Source organism: Anneissia japonica, unplaced genomic scaffold (assembly GCF_011630105.1).
Source record: "Anneissia japonica isolate Jap-2015-1 unplaced genomic scaffold, ASM1163010v1 scaffold287943_len491860_cov182, whole genome shotgun sequence".
In the NCBI taxonomy this organism is placed as follows: domain Eukaryota; kingdom Metazoa; phylum Echinodermata; class Crinoidea; order Comatulida; family Comatulidae; genus Anneissia; species Anneissia japonica.
The window spans coordinates 427,449-451,565 of NW_022736938.1; the positions used below are offsets into that span (position 1 = coordinate 427,449).

At 33.0% G+C, this 24,117-nt stretch overlaps 2 protein-coding genes across 2 annotated transcripts in view; one reads left to right on the top strand and one right to left on the bottom strand.

The window, feature by feature from the left end:
• LOC117116964 (NADPH--cytochrome P450 reductase-like) overlaps positions 1-24,117 on the top strand; it is a 30,523-nt gene that overhangs the window by 2,513 nt on the left and 3,893 nt on the right. The window contains exons 2-12 of the mRNA XM_033261131.1: positions 3,205-3,383; positions 6,913-6,967; positions 7,511-7,639; positions 7,917-8,066; positions 8,789-8,913; positions 10,227-10,316; positions 11,671-11,769; positions 18,556-18,672; positions 20,812-20,930; positions 21,778-21,959; positions 22,626-22,775. Of these exons, the coding sequence (XP_033117022.1) occupies positions 3,214-3,383; positions 6,913-6,967; positions 7,511-7,639; positions 7,917-8,066; positions 8,789-8,913; positions 10,227-10,316; positions 11,671-11,769; positions 18,556-18,672; positions 20,812-20,930; positions 21,778-21,959; positions 22,626-22,775 (1,386 nt within the window). The 5' untranslated portion in view covers positions 3,205-3,213. The remainder of the gene's footprint in view (positions 1-3,204; positions 3,384-6,912; positions 6,968-7,510; positions 7,640-7,916; positions 8,067-8,788; positions 8,914-10,226; positions 10,317-11,670; positions 11,770-18,555; positions 18,673-20,811; positions 20,931-21,777; positions 21,960-22,625; positions 22,776-24,117) is intronic.
• Positions 11,783-15,872, bottom strand: LOC117116966 (toll-like receptor 2). The gene is made up of 2 exons (XM_033261132.1): positions 14,811-15,872; positions 11,783-13,462 (listed from the first exon to the last, which is right to left on the bottom strand). The coding sequence occupies exons 1-2, from the start codon at positions 15,824-15,826 to the stop codon at positions 12,910-12,912; spliced, it is 1,569 nt and encodes a 522-aa protein (XP_033117023.1). The 5' UTR covers positions 15,827-15,872; the 3' UTR covers positions 11,783-12,909.

The window sequence follows — 24,117 nt, forward strand, 5'->3', positions numbered from 1 at the left end:
GGATTATTGTTATTGAATGAGGTATTTAAGTTTACTCACCATAGACTGAGATCAGAGACATTTTAAAAGCAGATTTAAAACTATTGAGGGATGGTTTGTTAATAATAGGTTCTGAAGATATTTTGATATAATTTTGGGCCTGAGTACTAAATGGAGTTTTGTCTAAGAAAAGAGGAACAGGGAGTTAAAAAATTGTAGACAGAAAATCTTGTGGCGTAATGGTGAACCGAGACAACTGGATTAAACAAATTACTTAAATGTGGGGGAAAAGAATTTGTACACAGACGATACATAAATAAAGCAATCTGTAGTTTATTTAAATCGTAGATATTAAGTACTTTGAATTTATGAAAGAGATGCTTTGTATAAGACTTAAAAGAAACTCTAGCACAATGAGAAGACAATGAGTCTTCTAACTCATTTTCCATCATTTTGTAGTAAAAAAAAACCATTTTATTCTACAATTCAGCAATTTAAGTTTGTCCAATAGTGTAAATATTTCATACAAAAATTGCAATAAAATGATTTGGTGACAGTATTTAAGCTGAATATACCTCTAAATCAACAGCGATCACCGTAGTCAGAGATTAATGTGGCGAGTCCCGCGAGCGATGGGCCTATGCACCCTAGAATGCCTCTCGAAATTCTTTAGTTATTGTATACAGTAAATGGAAATTTAAATAAATCCTACATTTACAATCAATCTATGAATTATTTAAAATGTATACATTGTTATAAAAGGTATCTTCCATACTAACTTCATTACATTTTAAACGATTGAATAGACACCACTTTCAACTCCGCTCAATCTATTAGCTTGACTTTACCTTTTGACTAAACAACTTTTAATACCCACTCGGCCAAATTTTGATGACATCATCTTTGGTGACTAATTCAGTCTATTTTTAAGTTTATTCACACAGTAATTTGACAGTGATAGTAGAAATATTAGACTTAAAATGCTAATGATAAGCTCTTATACTGTAATCATTTGCTGAAAATTCATGTTAATGTCAATGAATGTGAACTGCTTATCATTGTTGAAACAGCAATGTCAATATAAAATTGCTCATTGTTCTGTGATTATGACAGCAAGTCATGTGCTTTTGACGAAATAAATGGCTATGTGTTTCCTTCATTTAATTTTATTTATTTTATCTCCGTAAAATACAGTAAGCAATTGTGAGAAACAGACAAGAATCCTTAATGAAATAAATCGCTGCCTAGTACTGTAGCTCTCACAGATTAGTTTCCTCTCACATTGCACTGTTCAGATTTCACATAAAAAATAATTAAGTAGGACTTGTATGAAACATTCTTATTAACAAATAATTTTAAAATAAATTAAAAAATATAAGGAACATCTGTGGTTTCTAATATACGGAACACTTTTAAGATATTTTTTGCCACTCAAGGTCCTTGCTTCATATTCCTCACATTTGAACATTGTTTAAGCTGCAACTTTGTACTCATGAACTTAGGGGTAGGTTAGGTTCTCCTCCAAATTGAACTTTTTTAACTGCAGTACTGTGTATTGTGAAATAAATATTTATTACTTATTACATATTCGGCACAAAAATCACAAATCTGGAAATGCCCAGGTGTGCCAAGAGGATGCCATGGGCTGAGAGGCAAACACAAGATGTGGGTATCCTCTAGACTCCCTGTCCAAATAAACGTACAATAAATTACAAAAAAAAAGCAGCGGCGAAGGCATACATCAGATTAATATAGCCTATAAAAAGATTTATGAAATATATGAAAGTTTAGATGAATGGTTAAATAAAAAGTTGCTAACTAATGTTGTGTAAATTTGGAATAATTAAAAAAAAATTGAGAATTTTTATAATCATAAAAATAATAAATATAAATAAAATTATACTCGAGCACCAAACTTGTGATTTGAAATGTTAAATTATATTTTCTTGACCGACTCATTGCTTTATTTCGCAACACACTTGAAATAAATCACCCACCCTTGTGCCTACAAGAGTATTGTACTTCAGTGGAACATAAGATAGTATACTCCTAGTATCGAGTGTCAGGATTCAATATTTCAACATTAATTATGTCATCATCAGGATTCCTGACTTGGAGTATGTATTATACTATCTTTTCTGAGATTAATCAGTGGACCTTTTGGTTAGTGAAACATCTTCTTATCTATTGAGGTTTCCTAACATATGCCCTAAATGTTTGCTATTCAAAATCTAAGTAAGCAATGACTAAGTATAAAACTAACACAGAGATTGAAGGGCTAAAGTGCCATATAGCATTAAATTCTATTTTTACCCTCATGACAATATCTGTACTGGTGAGCGATCTTTCTTTTTCTCAGCTCCTACATTTTGGAATTCGGACCCAGCTGATCATGGTAATATCTGCTGTCCCCAGTTATTTTTGACTCAACTTGAAACCTACCTATTTTGGTAAATTTTCACTATTCTTCCAAAGGTGGCGCCAAAGGGGGTGCTGAGGGGGCTATATCCCTATTATCTGTATAATAATATTAAAATAATCTTACTGACAACTTTGTGTCATGGTTATGAAAGAAGGGAAATCTAAAACTAAAATATATCAAATCTGTATAATAATATTAAAATAATCTTACTGACAACTCTGTGTCATGGTCAGCAAGGAAGATGCAAGATATTCTTTATATCTGCTGAATTTAAATTTGTTGTACATACTTTTTCAGATTTTAACCTGAAATAAATGTGAATTGAAATGTAAAATTGAAGTAAGATTAAGTAGAAAAAAATAGAGACAAAGAGAGCTGAAGGTACCAGGTTACTGCCCAGGTTTTTTTGCATGAGCCCCTGAATCGTACATGCATGAGTACCATCATTCACAGGAGTTTGAGTGACACTGTTAAATGGCTATATTAACAGGTACTTTCATCCAGCAGAGCCTATTAAGATTTAAGTTGATGTGAATTTGCCATAATTAATGATTTCTCACTGTAGAAACTCACACCAGACAATAAGATACCTCTATGCAGGTTGTTAGAATTGTATGTGCTGGTAGAATTTGCTGGTACAATGTTTCCAGCAATCGTTCTAATAGCCATAACCGCTTTCTTTGACACTAATCTGCTTCTGACTAGCACTAGACTAATTAAACAAAATTAGATTAAAACAGTGTAGAGTACACCACCACACTTTATTACAGCAAGTTTCATCTAACATGTCTTCCATCTTTCAGTTTTTAAGAATGTCTTCGTTGGATGATGTAGGAACAGAGACGGTGGAGGAGGCAACACCATTCATCGGCCTCCTGGATATTTTTGTCCTGTCAGCATGTTTGGGTCTCGGTATCTACTGGTTCTTCTTTAAAGGAAGGAAAAAGGAAGAGTCGATTAACATAAAGAATTTTAATATTGCGTAAGTTTGAGGTTTTCATCAAATACCCTTTTAGTGTTTTAAAAAAAATCAGTTGTACAACATATCAAAAATTATTTTTGTCTGTAGCCTGGATTTAAACAATTTCCTATTTCTTATTGAATGTTTACGGCTATGTTCTCACATTCCTGCTAACGGTTAGCAGGATCCGGATCCTGCTAACCGTTAGCTGCTGTGCGTCCATACGAGAAAATCCCAATCCGGATACCTAGAATATGATGATCGAATCACTGGGCAATAAGAAACGGGATATTGTAAACGTGTATGTGTGATTGGTTGATGGTAAAAACGTGCTCAACTTGCTAACCGTTAGCGGTATCCGGATACTGTTAACGGTTAGCGCTAACTGATCGGGCATTCTCACGCAGGTTCTAATGGTTAGCACTAACGGTTAGCTCCCGATCCGGATACTACAGTGCTCTCGTGAGAACCAGGCTAATATGGATTGGATTAGGACAATAACATAAAACAAAATTGTGGTGTTGAAGCCAAGTGATATTTGAAAATCAGGGTTGTTGATCTTTGAAGATTTTTTATTTAGTTTTAGGCCTTGGCCAGTTACGATAAGATACAATAAAATAATTACTTTAAAATCTGTTTCAATAACAGCAAGTACTCTTAAAGAATTATAATAATAATAATAATAAAGTAATAATATTAATAATGATGATGATGAAATGATGAAAAATAAACTAAAAAAATTAAGAATAAAATAAATAAAAATTAAATAAAAATGGTAAAAATCATGAGGTGAAAGTGAAACTACATTAAAACAAAGCATATAAAATGCTTACGAATCTATAAATAAAACTGAGTAAAATAAATGGTGCACAAAAAAAATAGAAAATGTTGGAAATACTTTACAAAAAGAAGAGCAGAAAAATTGAAAAATACATTGAAAAGTCAGTAATGTATCCAAAGAAGCAAGAAACATTAAAATGCATTATTAATTAAAAGTCATGAAATTATAGAATTACTTTAAAAAAAAATATATTCAACCATCACCTCACCTCATACATTTTGGTTGGTAAAATACTAATCATAGAGCTAAAATTCATGAATAAGGTATCACATTATTATTGATTAAAGTTTGGAGAGTAACCTTTGTAATAATTCTGTACAGTACTAAGGGGTTGTTCAACATCATCAACATTTTCACAAATGTACAAACAGTATGCTAGGTGGGAGAGGGTAGACAAATTTGTTCACTTTTACATGCATAAAAATTTTGATAAAAATTATAATGTACAGTAGCCATGGATATGATACATTTTCAAGTAACCAAGCAAATTACATCAGTTGACTTCACAAAAAAATGGAAAATGGTTTTGCAAAATAAACATTTTTTTTGTACACTTTCAGAGGGGAGGGAGGGAGTACCGAAAAAAAAGTACAGTTTGTACACTTGCAAAAATTTTGATAATTGTTAATTACCCCTTACGGCTTCTTCCAAAAAGAAATATTTTTTGGAAAAAGTTGACTTTTTGAGATAATAGTAATAATAATAATAATAATTTATAAAGTGCCAATATCACTAACCAAAGTGAAAGTCAAAGGCTCTGTGCATGTTTAGGTGTTAAAAAGATGAGTTTTAAGTTTGTCTTAAAATTAACAACTGAATGTGAGTCAGTAATATGTTCACGGGGGAAGTTCCAAAGTGTGGCAGCTGAAAATAAAAATGATCTGAGGCCGTAGTATTAACTCTTGCAACAATGAGCAGATATTTTGGTGGCGGGCTTGTGCAACACACACGTTTTCTTTGGCCTATAGTAACCGCAGATATTTTGAAATCTTTTAAAAAGATTCTAATAATAATAATAATATATAGGTTCTTAATATATAGGTTCTAGCGTGGGAAAATGTGATTTGACAATGACATGACCTTTGGCTCCACTTTGTAGCTCAAACTGCACCAACTAAAGAATCATCTAATCACCAGGGAACTGTTTGAAAGCTGTTCATGCTTGCTTGGTTTTCCATCATTTAATTTATTTCTCTCAATAATTCATAAAATATTTAAAAAAAACAAACAAGGAAACAAGTGAAAAAGAACAAGAGAAAGAAAAACCAAAAACCTAACTCAATCAACTTGTATGAAGTGGTTCCCCTTAGACACACTTAAAAAATAGCACAATATTAAAAGTAGAGAGCTACTATACAATACAATACAATACAAATCTTTCTTTATTCTGGAAAGCTCATTTCAATACATTTGATGTACTGGTCTCCTAAGAGGGCCAGATTAAGTAAAAACAATTTAACAAAATAACAGATGAAGGAAAAAAGAGGTAAAAACAATAAACAATGCACCAATGAAATTAAAAGGTTTAAAAATCAACCTAATTAATAGTTTGGAAATGTTTATTATCATCAACTGGAAAGTCATTCCAGAGCATTGATGCTCGGTATTGGAAGGTTCTCTTCCCATGAGTATTTTTTCATGTTGGAATTATCAAAGTATAGTCCTATGTCAGCTATCTACATGTGTTTTCTTTGCAAGCCTTTACAAGGCAATCTAAGATTAAACTTAATAAAATATTCCTATGGTTTCAAAAGATAATAAACAATCAAATAAATCACATTTTTTTTTTACAATCCAATTGAAGAGCACATAAAGCTGATGGTTTCTTTTTGTGCTGCATGTAAATTGGTAACTGCCTTTTATGCACTTTTGTACTATTTTCTGCTGTCTTTTCAGCCATTTTCTATTGATTACTATAATAGTACAGTTACAGAGATCCTGTATCTCTGTTCATCTTGCTGTCTGTTTGCCCAGTTATATTATTTGTCATAATGTGGATGCATAAAGTACATGCATTATGAAGTTGGGATCTATCTGTGCTTTAATACCAGTGTACAGTAGTAAACTATGTAATGCAATATGTTTTGAGGTGAAGTAGTGAATTTTACTTCCCAAGGTGTTGGATGATTGGAATTACCTCCTGGTACAAAGGGGAGGGAGGTAATCCTAATCATTTAACTGCAAGAGAATTAGAATTCACTGATTTAAAGAAATATATCCATGGGTTTTTTTGTTTACAGTACTATACCTCTTGAATATTAAACAGCAAAGCATTCTTCTTTATTAGTTCTTTTGGTATGTGTTACGTTTACGCATAGACAAGGGATGAGGTAGTCACAGAAAAGTACTAAAAACTACAGCACCTCTTACCAGGTCAATTCAACCAATGAAATGTTGTCAATTACAGTGATACAAAATATTCATTATCTATAATAAGTCAAAAAATATACTGTATGTCATTATAAAAAATTCAATATTAGTATAACAACAGTACTACCGGTAATAATAGTCCAATTCAATGCTTTTTGCTACCTGTGTATCCTTATTGTAAATGAAGTATTAAATTTTGGTGTAAAATTTTTAGCAAGTTGCATAAGTAATAAAGTAGTACAATAATGTGTTTATACTTAACATAAAAAAAATGTATTTAACTTAAAGTCAATACTAAAATACAATTAATATGGAAATTAAAATTGTTAATTTCCACAGTGCTCCGATGATGAAGGCAGCAGACTCCTGTTTTATTCAAAAGATGAAGTCAACGGTAAGTTGAACAACATAAGTAAATGGAAGGAAATAGATGCTTCACAGGTATGGTCCTAAAGTTGATGTTTTATAAACAAAGTTTCTTCATGAGGCATGGAGTTTAATCACATGTCTAACTGGCAACCCCTTCACAAAATAAACATGTACTCAAGATGCTGTACATGCACTTAGTCTCATTATCAGGCTTAGTCAGTGGAGTTGATTTTGGTTGTGAGAAAAAATCCTGTTACTGTGGCTGGAATTGAACCCATTGAGATTGAAAGGTAAGCATCCGAATCAACAAGCAAATTCAACTCCAGTCCAACATTGTAAGACGGTTTATTTTCACGAATACACGATCCTAGAAATGTGTTTGATACAAACTGTCATCTTATTATTAATGTAAACAAGAATGCCTATTTACTCCAGCTGTGTTTTAATAAGGGAAACCAGTGCCTTTCTCTCCTATTATGATAAAGCTTTGGTACTACATAATTCATTCAAATATTCTATCATGAATTTTCTCTCCCCTATATTGATATTGTTTTAAAAATTTCCTCAGAATAAAAATATAGTAATTTTCTATGGTTCACAAACGGGTACAGCAGAAGAGTTTGCTGGAAGGTTGGCAAAAGATTCGCAACGATACGGAATGAAAGCCCTTCTTCAGGACCCAGAGGAAAGCGAAATGGTAAGTTAATGTAGCAAATTATGAAGACGTAGACATTGAGTGGATGAGTTTTTACTTAATTATTATAAATAATAATTCAATTTTTTTAGCACAAAACTAACCCTCTGATTGGAGACTGAAACCACCCCAAAAATTTCAGGTTTTAAAGGTGATCTTGTATTATTTTTGCTTTTGTTATGAATCAAAGCTATTTATGTGTTGTCTTCTTTGACGTTGTTTAATCCATTTTTCATATTTAAACATTATTAAATGTTTTATTGAACTCTTTTCCTTTTAGGAAGACTTGACTCGCCTGAAGGAAATTGACAATTCTTTTGCTATATTTTGCATGGCAACGTATGGGGAGGGCGACCCTACAGATAATGCTCAAGAATTCTACGACTGGCTACAAGAAGGCAGCCCAGACTTGCAAGGACTTAAATTTGCTGTAAGATCAGTTTGTTTTGTATTTGTTTAAAAGCTTTTTCCACACCATCAAATTTTCTTTGACAAAAAGACAGTTGTGTGCCCATATATAGTCATTATGTGCCTATATATGGTCATGATATTATGTCATTATGACCATATTTAGACATGTCACATGTTTTTGACAAATAGAGTTTGATAATCTTGGTAGGGCTTTAGATTGATAAATTTGTAGATATACACAGTTACTAGAACCTCCTATTAAGGGGCACCTTCATTACCAAAAAAGTGTCCCTTTATAGCAGTGTTCCCTGAAGTGGTAGACTGTGGTGTTGAAGATACCTGTATACTTTCCCTCATTTTGTGGCTGAAAAATATGTCCCCTTAATAGGGATGTTCTACACTGAATTTGCAATGCCGATTTAAGTGAATATCCAGTATAATGGGTGAAGAATCTTTAAACATTGGTCATAAATAACACTGGGTTTGGGACTGGGTTTGTTTGCAAAAAAATAACCTCATTGGAAGTAATCACAACCAATGGTTTTTAGCGACACACAACTAAACCTTTGATACTATCCTTTCACCAATTGCTCAAGGTATATTGCACAATCATGCTATTTTAGCCTATTGGGAGAACTTTTGATATTGTACTAATTGACAAAGAGATTATTCAATTATGCTTTATATTTGTTTCCTCATTGCCTCTTTTTGTAATCATCACATTATCTTCTTTATATTTAGGTTTTTGGACTAGGCAACAAAACTTATGAACATTATAATGAGATGGGAAAATTTGTTGACAAGAAATTGGAGGAGCTTGGAGGCGAGCGGTTATTTGAGCCTGGGTTAGGAGATGATGATGGAAAGTATGTTTTATATTTTTTTTAAATATCCCCTTCCAAGCTAGCAAAAAAATAATGACTATTTTAGTGACTAATTATAGATTAATAAGTAACAAGTGTTTGTAAGTTTAGAAACATTGTTTGTCATACTGTCTGTAATTGTTATTTAAATGTGTTGCCCATCAAATTCCTCTTACATTGTTTCCTGTTGTTTATTATTAGTTCCTAGCATATTTTTGCTGTAATCCTTTACTTACATTTTCAAAAATAAAAGACAAATAGCATGTATGCAAAAGGACTGGTGTAGCTGACTGAGTTACATAAGTTTGTCCATATATTCAAATGTACAAAATAAAGGAAAACAAGCATATATTTTATGTACATTACTACAATTTTTACATCAAAGTTGTTATTACCAAAGATTCCATTTAAATTGAACTTGAATTAAGGTTTAACTCCATTAAACCCCAGTAGCAACAGTTAAATTAGAACTTTTTAATAATAATTATCCTTATATTTACAGAACATTGTAAAAATTACAATTAATACTACATAAAATTACAATTTTATTTAAAGACTGAATAAAATTAATTGTGAATTTGAAATGCTTATTACGTTAATCTATATTATAATCACCCTTATTTCAAAGGTTATAGGCCTTTCACTTTCACTTCATTTTAGTGGTTTATAAATATTTTTATAATTGGATTGTGTAGGTTTAATTTTTTTTTTCTAATATGAAACTGCTATCAAAATCGGTACCTGAACTACCACTTGGGGTGGGGGGTGGGGTACACTGAGCTTGAAACATTATTTCTGTATTTTTTTAATAGCCTATTATGAAACCATATTGTGGTAAAACAAGAAGAGGGCATTATACTGTAAATCAAAACTGATAACATCAACCCTTATCTGAAAACAGAAAATAATTAGGTCATACAGAGACAGATACAGTAGTGAAAGTTGGTCAGAAGGGCGAGTGCTTACCCGTTGCATTATTGTTTCATGTTGAATTATCGTTTGTCCCGTGTACCAAACATATGTACAAACACACTAGTCACATATATATTATTTGTACATTTTGACCTAGGTGGGACTTCCCCCAACTACCAGCCGTTAATTCTGTGATTCTAAAATGTAGAAAAATGTAATAAAAATTATAGAATGTTACCAAGGTGTTGATAAGTTTAGCCATTAACATCCTCAGCAGCACCCAATGGAATGAGTGTACTCGTCGTTGGCAGTGAGAAGTGAATTCATCCATTTTACAGGACCCTGAAGCATCTTATTCACCAGTCTACAGATCCACTTTAATATTTTCTTTTTGTTTTTGCCAGCATGGAAGAAGATTTTGTTACATGGAAAGATAAATTTTGGCCAAGTGTCTGTGAGCACTTTGGAGTTGAAGCAACAGGTGATGAGAGCAGGTAAGTTACCTGTGATTGATTTATTGATTGACTGATTGTTTGATTGATTAAGTAGGTATGTACTTCTTGACAATCTGTTTCCTTACCAACAGATTTTACAAATGATGATGCTTTTCTTTTGTTTTTTTTTATGAAACATAAACAAAGTTTATATGTATTAATCAAAAGTCACCAATTTGAAAATTTAATTATTCAAATCCTTTCAGTTTAGGCCATTCAATACTGTAAGGTACTCCTCTTTTCCATGAAGTGCAGGTTTGTAACTTAAATAATGCTGAGACATATTTTAAAAATTGAAGTAGACAATATACAATAACGTACATATAATGTACATGGTAATATGTTTAATACTTCGAAAACAAATGAAGACTTGTATCAAAATTCAGACATACTAATTATTTATTCATTTTACATGCTTTTGTAACATTAATATTCGTATCAGCTGGAAAGTAGTTCCAAAGATGAGTGCTAGTTAAATGGACTTCTTACAATTTCTTCATAAAATTCCATGGACATAATAGATCTGGAATGCTTTTTTTAAAATAATAAATATTATGTTAGACTTATATAGTGTCTCATGCCTCTAAGCACTTCACATTATTACCCTCGGTCATTGGTTCAAGCACACATGGAACACATACTCAGCTCCCTGTGAAGAATTCAATAATAAACATTGCAGCTGTAATCAGCGCATTTTAATTTTATTTTATTTATTTTTTTTTTATTTATGAAAGCTCAGTACAAAACCTAGGGAGGCAAGATAGCCACATAGTCAATTGACTAATGGCTAATAATTAGCCTCCCCCTTAAACAAGCTTAAGCTACAGACCAACATCACAAAAGAAAGAAAAATATGAACAAGACATCAGGAGGATTAGTTTTTAAGGTGTTCAATTGAATTTTGTTTAAAAGTGAATATAGATTTTGAGTCTACCACTGATTGTGGTAGACTGTTCCAAAGTAAAATAACGGATGGATACAATGATGATTTGAAAGACAGAGTGCACCCAAATGGAACAACAAAGGAATTAGTATGATTTAAACGAGTTGATCGCCGTCTGGGATTGACTAAGATACCAGGAGGGATATAATGAATTAACATAACAAAACAAAAAAAAGTTAACAATTTTAAGTTATGCATACATTTGAACCTACCAGGTACCCATTTGTACTCTTAGGCTGAGAGAGACAACCGTAGGAATGTGCCTTACCTAAGGACACAAGTGAAATGCACAGCAAGGGATTGAACCTCTGACCTCAAGGTTGGAAAGCAGAAGCACAACTGCTGCTCCAGACGACTCCTTTTGACGAACTAATTTTTATCTAACTTTTTAAAATATTTTTAACTTTCCAGTATACGTCAGTATTCTGTGACTGTACATGAGGATATACCAGATGAGAAGATCTACACTGGAGAACCAGCAAGACTTCACTCACTTCAGAAACAGAAAGGGTGAGTAGTTAGCAGTTGTGATAAAATTAGAAACTAGTACATAGACTTTTTGTTTAGTGTAGATTCTATTTTTGTATCAATAGCCCCCTATCATGTCCTTGCGTCTCATATGAGTGGTGTGGGTGGGAGGAATTGTCTCAATCAGAAATCGAACTCAAGATCATCCAAATTTAATTCAGTTGCTTCGAATACTAAACTTCAGGTTTAGTGTAATGTAGCAAACAGATGTAGGCTAACAATCATAGGCTTAGCCAGCAAGCCGTCCGTCCGTCTTTTGGACGGCCTACAATTATTTTTAAGACAGCCACTTTTACTGTGACGGCTTGTACTGCTTGGCTTAATCAGCTCGGCCTAGCCTAATTGGGTCTGGTCTACCTTTAGCAAATTCTTTATATTCTTCAAATCTATCGGATGTTCCATTAAATTAAAGCTAAATCATATATTTATGTTTGATAAAACAACTTTATTGATTAAATGTACTGTGTTTTCGTACCAATATTCGGTGGGGATTCCCAAAAATGTAAGGCTTAAACTATTGCCTACCCAGTGAAAAGTTCACTTACAACACACACCGTGTTAAAAACATTTATACTTAAAAATTGAACACTATTCCTATAAAGACAAATTCCAACATAAAAACACCTTTAACTCTCCTCTAAAGATCATAATTTTCTATTTTTTTGTCTTATGTTTTGCAAGGGGTGTGGCCTTGAGTCGGCGTGGCCTGCTAATAGGCTCAGTGCCACGCCCACTGGCTTCCATGTTGGACTGCCTATTTCGTTTTTATGGCTAAACCCCTGCTAACAATGCAACATTGGAGCCTAATGTAAATGTACGTAAATACGTATGTCTGAGGGACTAGTGCATATTCACGGCCTTGTTCTGATTGATTAGTTATTAAGTTCGATTTTCACTCAAGGAAGATTTATTATCCTACACAAAGCAATTACAGCTGAACATGTAAAACTTTTGTATCTGAGTTAAGCTCGGTTTCCATACAATCGCTACACAGGCGCTACAGCATTTTCACTGCAATCCTTGCACTGGTAGCTGTCCCCTATGCAATCAGAAAAGCTCCCTGAATCTCTGTTGCCAAAGTAGTCAACGATAGCATGTAGCGATTTTCACGGAAACCAAGCTTTATAAAGATCCAGTGAATTCATCACTTTGCCGTGCATTTGGTGTTTTTAAAGCTGCGGTGAGTTTTAACCAAAACACTCTTTGTTCATCCGGATTCATGGACCATTCAACATAAGTGTTTTTACTTAAAATCTGTTGTAGGAGAACCGGTGTGTTCTGTGGTAACAATTGCTCCAGTAGGATAACAACGAGTATGTCTTCCTGATTGTCGAACATGCGCATGCGCGCCCTCTCCAGTTCGAAATAGCACCACTCGCCTCTCGCAAAACTGTTTGTGACTACTAGTACCATTTTGCGGCTGTATTTCACACCATTTGCTATGTTTTCAAGAATTTTTTCGCCAGCAATAAAGTCGCGATAGTCCAGACAAAGCTTAAAATTGTACGGTTGTTGCTCAAGCGTGGGTTGGAGTATGGAGTACACCCAGCCCTGATCCTCATTATGATACGAGACATATGCATCATATCTTATGTCATCGCCATTAATAGGCGCTGGACCCTGCTCACAGATTTGTTGATACTGTTTCCTTGCAATGCGTCGGTGTTGCCAATACCTGAGAAAGAGTAGATTTTTACACGTTTCATTCATTCTCATGGTATTTTTATTCAAAATCATCAATAAAATACACCTATTTAAAAACATTAAAATAGCCACATTATAGTCTTGAAGTAAAAGGATATATTGCACCTAAACAAGCAAACTAATTTAAAATAATTAAAATTTTTACGATATATAAAATACAAGGCATGCATACATTTAGAATTATAATAAAAAACAAAACATGCAACATATCAATGGCTTATAGGTACATACAACTAGTAATTATGTACACAAATAGGTAAAATTAAATAAATAATAACATGATGGCACCTATTATTAGACTGGTACAGTACAATTTTAAAATTCAAAGATATTGTGAAATTGAATTGTATAATACCCAGTTCACAGAATGTTGCACGTCACACATGCTGAAGGTTGCACGAACTCCCCAAGATATATTTTACTGAATCACATTAATGAATTTAAACCTTAAAAGGTCTGTCCAATGTGATAATAATGTATATTAAAGTATATACAAATATATTTTGCATAGAAAGAAATAGACAGAAAAATACAAAGAGAAAGATGTTTCTTTTATTATTCTTGGGCTTAGTATCTCAGGAGTTTTAGAGACCTATATTACATGGTTATTACACCAGAACACATGCTAATCTTACAGAAGTTTGTGTTCAAACAAATGTAATGTAGCTGGGAACTCGCTAAATATTTTTTGTAGTACATGTGCAGTGTAACATAGGGCCTGTTGGAGTGAAAAAATGCTGTATTCCATTAAATTCACAGGTTAATCGCACTGAGCACTCAGTGGGTAGTCGACCGTTCGAGCAAGTTTTAGCTAACATTAAATACCATGTAAGCAAACTACTCCGGAAGTAAAATTTGAAGTTAATCAAATGCAAATGAGAAACACTTATACCATCAACCCATTCTTTGTTTACTTTCTACAGATATTTTTTCCCTCGAACAAGCCCATAATGTCTATAAATTGGGTATATGTATAAGTTTTGGATTTAATAAGTATAATATAGCTCTGTAGATTAAGGCTCATGTGCTTTTTAATGAAAGACTAACTAAAGGAACTCTATTCATTCTATTAAATTGATGCAATTATGTTACATTTCTAGTTAGCTATTACTAAATGGATGGTAGATAGCTGCTGTTACAATTTATATTGTATTATTTTCTCTTGTTTCAAATATTGTAATTTGAAACCACTTGCATTTCTAGGTACAATTTATTTGTTTTTTTCTTTAAATGTTTCAAATATGGTCTTTTGAAACCAATTGCATTTCTAGATGATAACAGTTTTGAGGCCTTCCTAAAGCTTTGATCTACCACCATACCTGAGTTTCCATCGATAATAGTATACGATGGAAATTACGATAATCAAAAAGACTCCAGCAGAACATGCCGGAATAACTATTCTTAGAATCCTTCCGAGTGGTTGGCAGTCTAGTGAATCTGGATCAAATTCTAAGAGAGGGTAGAGTTTTGGAGAGGTGCATGCTGTCTCCTGGTAATTCTGGAGTGTGACGTTGGTGGTGATAAGCCATTGTCTAAACCAAACTAATTTGCAGTCACAACTGTAGGGGTTGAAGGCAATGTTGATTGTTTTTAGACCAGTCATGTTTTGTAGGCCAAAAGACTTGGTGATAGTGGTAATCTGGTTATTATGCAGAATAAGCAGCTTTAAGTGGTGCGATCCATTGAATGGAAAACTTTCAACTGATGAAATCTTGTTGTTTGATAGGAATAGATCCATTAGCAAATTCATATGTTGAAAAATGTCATTGTGAAGGGTTTTAATTCGATTGTTGCTGAGGTTTATCGATCTCAATTTTCTACAGTTTTGAAATGCATTTTTGTCAATCACGCTTATACCACAATACTTGACATTCAAATACTCCAGAGAAAAAAGCCCACTGAACCAAGATTTCCGGAGCTGACCAAGCTGGATATTCTCCTGAAAAGATAGCGATTCCAAATTCCGAAGTCCATGGAATGCATATGAATCAATTTTGCTGTGATATAATTCATTCTTCCCAAGACACAGGGTTTTCAGTTCAGATGCATTCGTAAATGTATCATTATCCAGCCATTGGATAAGATTTCCTGCAAGATTGTAGACGCTCATCTCGTTTTGATATGCATGGAGATTCGGAACATTTTCCATGCCTTTGAAGCTGCAGTCCACATACAGCTGGTTTGATTCATTTTGGCCTTGGACCTTACAAGTCTGACAGGTACAGTCAGCATAACAGGATATGTTTTCTACTACATCACATTTGTAACATTTATTGAAACAGTATGCAAGTGAGAAGAGCTGGACTACATACACAAGACAGTAGATCAACTTCATTTTTATGATCTATTACAAATGCTTCAGAGTTGTGCTTTTTGTCAAGGTTATTTTTATAAATGCTAAATTCTGTGTGAAAAAATGTCTTATATCTATGTCTGCTGAATTATCATTGGTCCTTCCTTGTTTGGACTGTTCCACTTTTGTGAATGTTGCTTATGTTGCTTCAGAAGTCATGAAAGCTCAGATTACAAGTACAACAATGCACACAAAAGAATGTGGAATATTCAGACAATTATAAACCAGAAATATGTTTGTAAAACAGAACATAGTGCTTTCCTCATTAACATGTATAATGAAAACAGATTTTGAAATTAACAAAGTAAAAATATCATAGAAAAACAATTATGAATTAAAAAAAGAGAAGAAAAATCACTTGATGCCACTGATACTCGAACCAGCCTGCAGTGGTTTTGGTTTATTAGAGTGATGAGGATAGTTCTAAACAAATGGCTACAAAACTGACCCCGCAGAGGTCAGTGCATTTTTAGTCCGAAGGTTGAAGGCAAATGCTGTTCTTGCATTTCACAGTTTGTCTGATTAATCCATAGTAGCTGTAGCTGTTGTATTTTGAAACCCTTTAGAAGCGCAAATTGATGCTTAATCAACAGTTTAATAGTGATATTTGGTTTGTAGAACTAGAATGATGTCCTGGAGTACCAGAGTCGCGTCGTCGTAGTAGTATCATGTGGTATCGTGATGTAACACTGTAGTACATATTTTAATAAAGTATGCAGATCTTTGATGGTCTTTGCTTGTACAAAGTTTGAAGAAGATCCAGTCACAAAAAGTGACCAAAGTGTCCAGACAGAAAAATTCTGTGCATACACAGAAAAAACGAAATAGAAGAGAACAAAAATCACAACAAAAATAATAAATAATAATAATAATGATAATAATAATAATAATAATAATAGTAAAAATTTCTATAAAGATTTGCGTAAGGAAAATATCATAGGAGTGATGTTTTGCCCTACCTGACATGTTATCGTACGTCCCCAAACACTAGTGAAAAAAATTTGCAAGTGATTCGGATGGGAATCGAACCCACGACCACCATTTTTTTTTCGCTAAAATTTGGGGACGTATCGATTATTCGGTACGATAACACGTCAGGTAGGGCAAAACATCACTCCTAAAAATAATGGCCTTTTCCGCTAATGTGGGAAAAATCAATATGTTGTGTATCTTGCACATGTTTATCCTCAAATCTTAGTTTAATTTAAGCCTTGGTTTTAATTTTAAATTAATTTTGAAATCATAATCTTCTATAAAGTTCTAGTAACTTATAAATGAGTGAAAATTATGCTCGGTAGATTTTTATGTTGTAAAGCTGGTTCATTTAGTCAATATTCCAATGATACTGATAGGTAACGATTTGCTGATAACTTCCGCTTTCTGTCTAATTTATCATGAATCTACACTGTGCAAATAAGGATATGGCTTATTCCAAGTTAATGTTGCTTTAAAATGTGACACATAACTGTTTTTGGGCTATGAACATGTCTTTCTACAAGTTTCCAAAAAAAACATGTGTATCAATTGCTCTGTTTCTCATGTGAGTTTAAGCCGTATCAGTTTTGCCTCCTAGCTAGTTGTAGAGTATTATTGGTAATTTGTATATCTTCAGTTCCAGTGGGATCAATACCTTAACACTTTCTTTCCAAGAAAATGGAAAAGAAACCTATGAATGTCAATCAACAGTGTGTTGTGTACCACTTTATGTGTGACTTGTGTGATGAAAGTTATGTCGGATACACATGCCGACACCTCCACCAACGCATTGATGAACATAAAAGATCTACCGAAAGGTCCACTGATTAATCTCAGATAAGAAAGTATAATACATACTCCAAGTATTGAAATACACTTGTGAAGGACCATAATACCAACCTGAACACTATTAATAAATGTTTCAAGACGCTAAAGAAATGCTGAAGTAAATTGGATTGTCTCATATGCTATACATCAAAAACAATTAAAACCTAGTCTAAATAAACAGTCTGATACTATCAAACTAAGCTCTTTGTCTAACTTTGGCATGGCTAATTATACTGTCCCATTGTTATGAACTTTTTGGTTTATAGTTAGTAAGCAGTACAGTACTGTTATTTAACTCATTTGAACTTAACTTATGAATGACTTCATGATGGAGTCAAAGCGTCATTCCTTAATTAACGTTATTTTTATTTTAACTATTTATACGTACTCTCATTCATATTTTTTTTTTAATCCATATTTTTAATTCCATGTTAATAACTTAATTAAATATACAAATTAAACAATTCTGATGTAAAATTAAAATCATGTCTAACAGTACATCTTTAATAATTATAACCATTTTGCATTTTTGAATTTTATAATCAATAAATGATATATAAACAATTATTGTTTTACTAAACTTATATAGAACTGGTCTCCCTCCAGTTATAGACATGTGACCAAGTTTTTCATGGTCTTTAGCAGTTTTAGTCTCTAATTAAATTAATAAATATAAAAGAAATTTTTAAAATTTGGGACCACAGAAATTAATTGAATGTGTTTCTTTTATTGGAGTGGTCTTTAATTTGAGGGAGACCTGTACTTTATATCCCAAATATTGTGCTACTTTCAAGTTGCCTCTTTGTTATTTCAAATATTTGTTTTCACTGTTCAGTCTTAAATGTGCAATTCAGATTGATCACTCTTGTATGATTGTGATGAAATAAACATATTTGTTCATCCCTCAGACCATTTGATGCAAAGAATCCATTTGTCTGCAAGGTTCAGATCAATCGTGAACTCCATAAGGGAGGTGAAAGGTCATGTATGCATATAGAATTTGATATTACCGACTCCAAAATACGGTGAGTTAAACTTTCTGTATATGCTGTAGTTAAAATTTAAATATTCACTTTGATAGTGTCCCCTGCTGGTATACTATATAGCCTAGTAGTGATCATCTCAAAAGAAAAAAAAATATTATTTTCGTGTTTTTTAAAACAATTTTTAAAAATATACCTCCAGGGATGTATACGATGCCCCCCAACTGCCGGCTGCGCACTCGCTCCAGCCCTGCGTATGTGTAGCGTTCAGCGGCTAGCATGGACTGATTGAATTAGTAGGGCAAAATTATTAGGATATCTATTGAACTTATGGGTCTGCTAGGGTGTACAGAAATAGAACAAAGGTGTCAGGGGAAGAGCTGATTATCACAGCTTTCATTATTTCATTAGCACTTAAATGCCCAATTACTTTAAAACTTAAATGCCCAAAAGAATAACATATTACTATTGAAAATGTAGATTTAAAAGATTCCTTTCCATTACAAAAATTAACAATTTTTGTATTTAGTACTATCTGAATTTTCATGCAATCTCACGGTCTCCTAAATTTTATCAAATACTCCTGATATTTCAGAAAAGAACCCCAAATACAAAAAAAACCTGCAAATTTAGTGGCTTTTGTATCAAAAATTTCTGTGTCAATTTTTCCCTTGTGTGCCAACATTATAAATTATGTGAGTGACACCTCGGAGATCAAAAGGCATGCACAAAAAAACTTGGATTTTAATCATTTTGGTGGTTGGAAGCACTTGGCCAGCGCACCTCCAGTCTCCTGAATTTTGAGTTCCTTGGGTTAGAACGTCTGCACATCCATCGCAACCCTTTTTTAGATACTGGCCTTAAATGAAGTTAGCACCATTCCACATGTCCATACTGATTAGTAATTTATCGTTTTTAAAAATTAAAACATTATGATGCTTACGACCTTAACCTGCTTGTATTGTGTGTTGAATATGAGCCCTTTTCATTTCTTAATAAATTGAATTCTACTGTGCTTTTTTTAAATACATGCATTTTAATTTTTGTTTGTACAATTTTAAATCACAATTTTTTAAATACATAAATCTTTTGTTTTAATACTTAAAATTTGATTTAAAAAAATGTTCAGCCTATATAAAACGTTCGTATTATGGGCCATTATTACCAATTAAGGATTGTTTCATATAAATTTGTTGGTGGATGCAAATTATGATATAAAATAAAGATTTTAAATTGTACAAGATACTTTACTTTAAATTTTAAGTTAAAGAACCTTCTATTTTGTCAGTGATGAAATTAAGATTGTTTTCGCTTCTCTAAAAACAACAGGAGATGAAGAAAAATGTTTTATATCAACAATAAATTGTTTAGATTAAATTTTTATACTTTCCATTGATATTAAACAAAACTTTCTGTTATTTTTTTTTGTTTTCGTAAATGTTGTTTTTATTGTTTCATTTCCTTGTATAAATACCATCAGCGTCAGTCAACCGAATGGATTACCTCACATGTCAATCATGTTTTAGATGTATGCTATTAAATTGTTTTGTGCAATTCTGTTTTTTCTCTGACGTATTTCCAAAAATCATATTCATTCCTTCCCATCACACTGATTTACATTCTTTCCACTCCGACATCAAACTTTCATATCTCAGAAAACTGAAATGTAGAATCAAGATAAAGCCTAAAAAAATAAATTGTTTGCCTTTAATGCTGAAAATTGTATAGGAGGGATGGATGCAAAAACAATTTTTTTCTTTTAGTTTCTTTTTCTCCTAAAACCGAAAGGTCCACTGATTTATCTCAGATAAGATAGTATAATACATACTCCAAGTATCGAAATGCACGCCATCGTGTCGGGATTCAATATTTCGACATTAATTATGTCATCATCAGGAATGAAAAATTATTATTATTATTATTATTTGCAAGCTTATATGCACAAGTACCAAAAGTGTTTGACCAATCAAAACTTTACCCCTAGTAGGTGACATAGTTATGAATAAACTAAAGATCAAAGCATTCTTACCCTACTGATCAAAGCTACCTTATGTCTGTGCAACCCGGTAAATCAGTATCAGCTACTCTTATATGTCTACAACAGAACTATGGTTTCAACTTTACCTTATTTTAATCATAATTTATATATAATTTATATTGTAATTTCTTGTCTTGAGCCAGATATGAGTCAGGTGATCATGTTGCTGTGTATCCAATGAATAATCTTGGTCTGGTTGATGGAATTGGCAAGATTCTTAATCAAGATCTTGATGTTTTATTTAGTTTAAATAATGTTGATGGTAAGTTTGGCTAAGCTGAAATTAGCTCATGTTTGTTAATTATGGGTTATTACAAAAGTGCACTGCATATTTAATGAGGGTCCCAATTGATCAGCCATGGCTGGATGGACCACCCTTACAAAATATTGCTGAAATAAATAACAAATATATGCATTCATGTGATCATTAATAATAATATTAATATATGTAAATATAGTGCACCCTCTAATTCAAGACAAAATTTTAGAAGAACATATAAATAATTTCCAATCTATTTACACTAATCTAACCCTCTATGTGGAAACCAAAATCTGAGACCACCTAAATTTTTTATGTCTCAAAGGTGGTCGCGAATTGGAGGGCAAACTGTATATTATAATATTAGAGAATTATATTACAAAACATGTGACTCAACTGTACAGTATTTGAGGCATGCCATCCCAAAACCAGCATACAGTTTTTATGTTAGAATGAGTAATTAACATAAGAATTATGGCAGTATCATATATTCTTTAGTACCGAGAATCCACTATACTTTTACTCATAACTATGGCAATATAGTAAGTCGATTCTATATGACCCATCAATTTATGTTTCATATGTTGAAAAGTCTATTTTCATTTTTTGGTCATCGGTGCTGATTTGGGATGGCATTCCCTTAAATTGCTTGTGAACAGTGCAGTGGTGACGTTTTTCAATGTTCTTGGCGGTTGTAGTTAGTTTTAGGTTATTTATTGTTTTTTTTCTCTTTTTTCTGTTAATATATTATATACTATAAATATAACATCATTGTTATTGTTGTTTAATAATGGTTTTTTTTACATAATTTAGTTGTTAATAACGTCTACATTTTTTTTTAATATTGCAGAGGATGCAAGTAAGAAGCACCCATTCCCTTGTCCTTGTACATACCGTACCGCACTGTCTTTCTACTTGGACATCACAAACTGTCCACGTACCAATGTCCTCAAAGACATTTCTGAGTATTGCTCTGACGAGAAGGACAAAGAATTCTTGTTGAAAATGTCATCCGCTACGCCAGAAGGCAAGGTAATAAGCACCAAGCAGCTTACTTACCAACTGGTAACCTAGCATTTATAAAACAATAATGTAAAAGACATACACATGTAAAGTATACAATTTATTTATTACTACATATTTTTGCATTAAAAAAAATGTTGTTTGTATGTTTTACGTATGTATTATATTCAACAATACAACAGCGTCAGTGGGGATCAGTGGTACCCATTTTCCTGTTGGATAAGCATGTAACGTTTAACGTGTTGGCCTCTACATGGCTGTCAAACTAATACAAATATTAATTTGCCGATCCAAGCAATGTTATTGTGGTTGCCAAGCCCTAATATTAATATTGCAGTCTAAAAGCACAATCTTTGGGCCATTCTAAACCATTAAATCTTTTGCCACATAATTCTTAAAGCTCCATGACTGACAAATTTGTGGAGCCACCACTGCAGTGCAAGTTCTGCCTTTAACTGCATGTCATCCTAGGTAGCGACAAATTCAGCCAAAAAGATGTTTGAAATTATTATTCATGATGATGATTATATTATTATTGGCAAACATTTTTCTTATTTTAGTTACTCTTATTATTGTTGCTATTTTCTAATCCTATATATTATTATCTATATATTATTAGTATAGGAATACTATATTTTTCCCATTGTCAGTACATTACGTTTTCTTATTTTCCAGAAAGAATACAGTGACTGGGTTGTTAAATCTCATAGAAATATTCTAGCAATATTGGAAGATTTGCCATCTTGTAAACCACCGCTGGATCACTTATGTGAATTGTTACCACGGCTACAGGCCCGATACTATTCTATTTCATCTTCACCTAAGGTACATAAATTTTATTTTGCTATGCTTTGCTATGACAGTTTAGGAGTACAAAGTTGAGATGTCAGATAGATATGCTTTAATGAGTTTTCCTAATAAACACTTATTGTATTGTATACCATTGCCAGCTGAATTTAGTGAGACAAAATTAGTAAAGCAGTAGCAGAAAATTGGCGAGTTGCAGGTATTTTCATGATGGCAGGAGTGTTGACACGTTAGAGATGTCAGCAGTTTAAATATCCTATATTCAGTCCTTGGCCGAACCAGATTATGTGTGCTCTGCTTGGTGGTGGTTTGGCGCTTTGGAAATGGTTTGGCTTCCCAGCCTCCAAATCGAGGTTTTAGTCCTTGGCTCTGCATGTGCTTGTGTTCTTAAATTAGGCACTTCCTCCACATTGCTTCAGAGTGCCCAGCTGTATCAAATGAGCATTACCTCTCATCAGCTTCATGGTACTTCAAATTAGGGATATGCTCCTGCCCATATGAGCCCAATGGCTTACTGTAGTTTTAGCCTAAAATAGAGGATGAAAAGTAATTCATTACAATTTGTTTCGTTTTTTTAACCTATTTAATTTCAGTGCGTAGAGTTCTTATCACGCCATCTTAATCTCTCCGCCACACAGTGTAGCTCACGCAACCACGTTGGACCGTACCACTTTACTTAGAGGGGAATGTTGGGCACCTAATCACAAATAATAAATGAAATAATATTGTAACATTTTATGTCTTAAATTTATTTTGGTCAGTCACTATATCTGATATATATATTTTATGGTACTGTATAATCAAAAAGAACACTGTATAAAAAAGTCAAGGAGACAATCTTAGCCAAGGCGCTCTATACTATTAGTTAGAATTTAGCAAGCCTAGGCCGCCTTTGCCTACATGTATAATGGTCGAGTCCATCGAACCGGCTAAATCACGCTGCAGGTTTCGAAAAATAACTGAACGTTTTTAAACTGCTCGTAACAAAAAAACTAAACGCTTAATTCTAACAATGTTTACATATTACAAATCAGCAAAGATTTCTCTTACTTTTGATACAAAAATGGTAAACTTTGTGCAAGTATTAGCTGAGAAATCGCTGTTTTTCTGTCAACTTTACACCAGCACGAGCCGCCTATAGGCGAGGCCTATCGGCGAGAACTGCCGCCTATCCTTTACCATTAGTCGATGTGTGTCGATCGAGTCAATGTCTCTAAAGAAATGGGCGTTCCGACGAGACCTCTAATCCAATCAAATTGATTTTTAGCCTAACAGACAGCTTGATTAGTCTATTTTACATACCGAAACTGCCGTTAAAATCGGCCCACTGGTTCAGAAGTTAGAGTGATTTTTGTAAAAC

Excerpts from the sequence above, each read along its gene's own strand:
- LOC117116966 (XM_033261132.1), bottom strand. The coding sequence starts at position 15,826 with ATGAAGTTGATCTACTGTCTTGTGTATGTAGTCCAGCTCTTCTCACTT. Across the intron at positions 13,463-14,810 it reads TATTATCGATGGAAACTCAG|GTATTGGCAACACCGACGCA; the intron begins GTATGGTGGTAG and ends ACTCTTTCTCAG.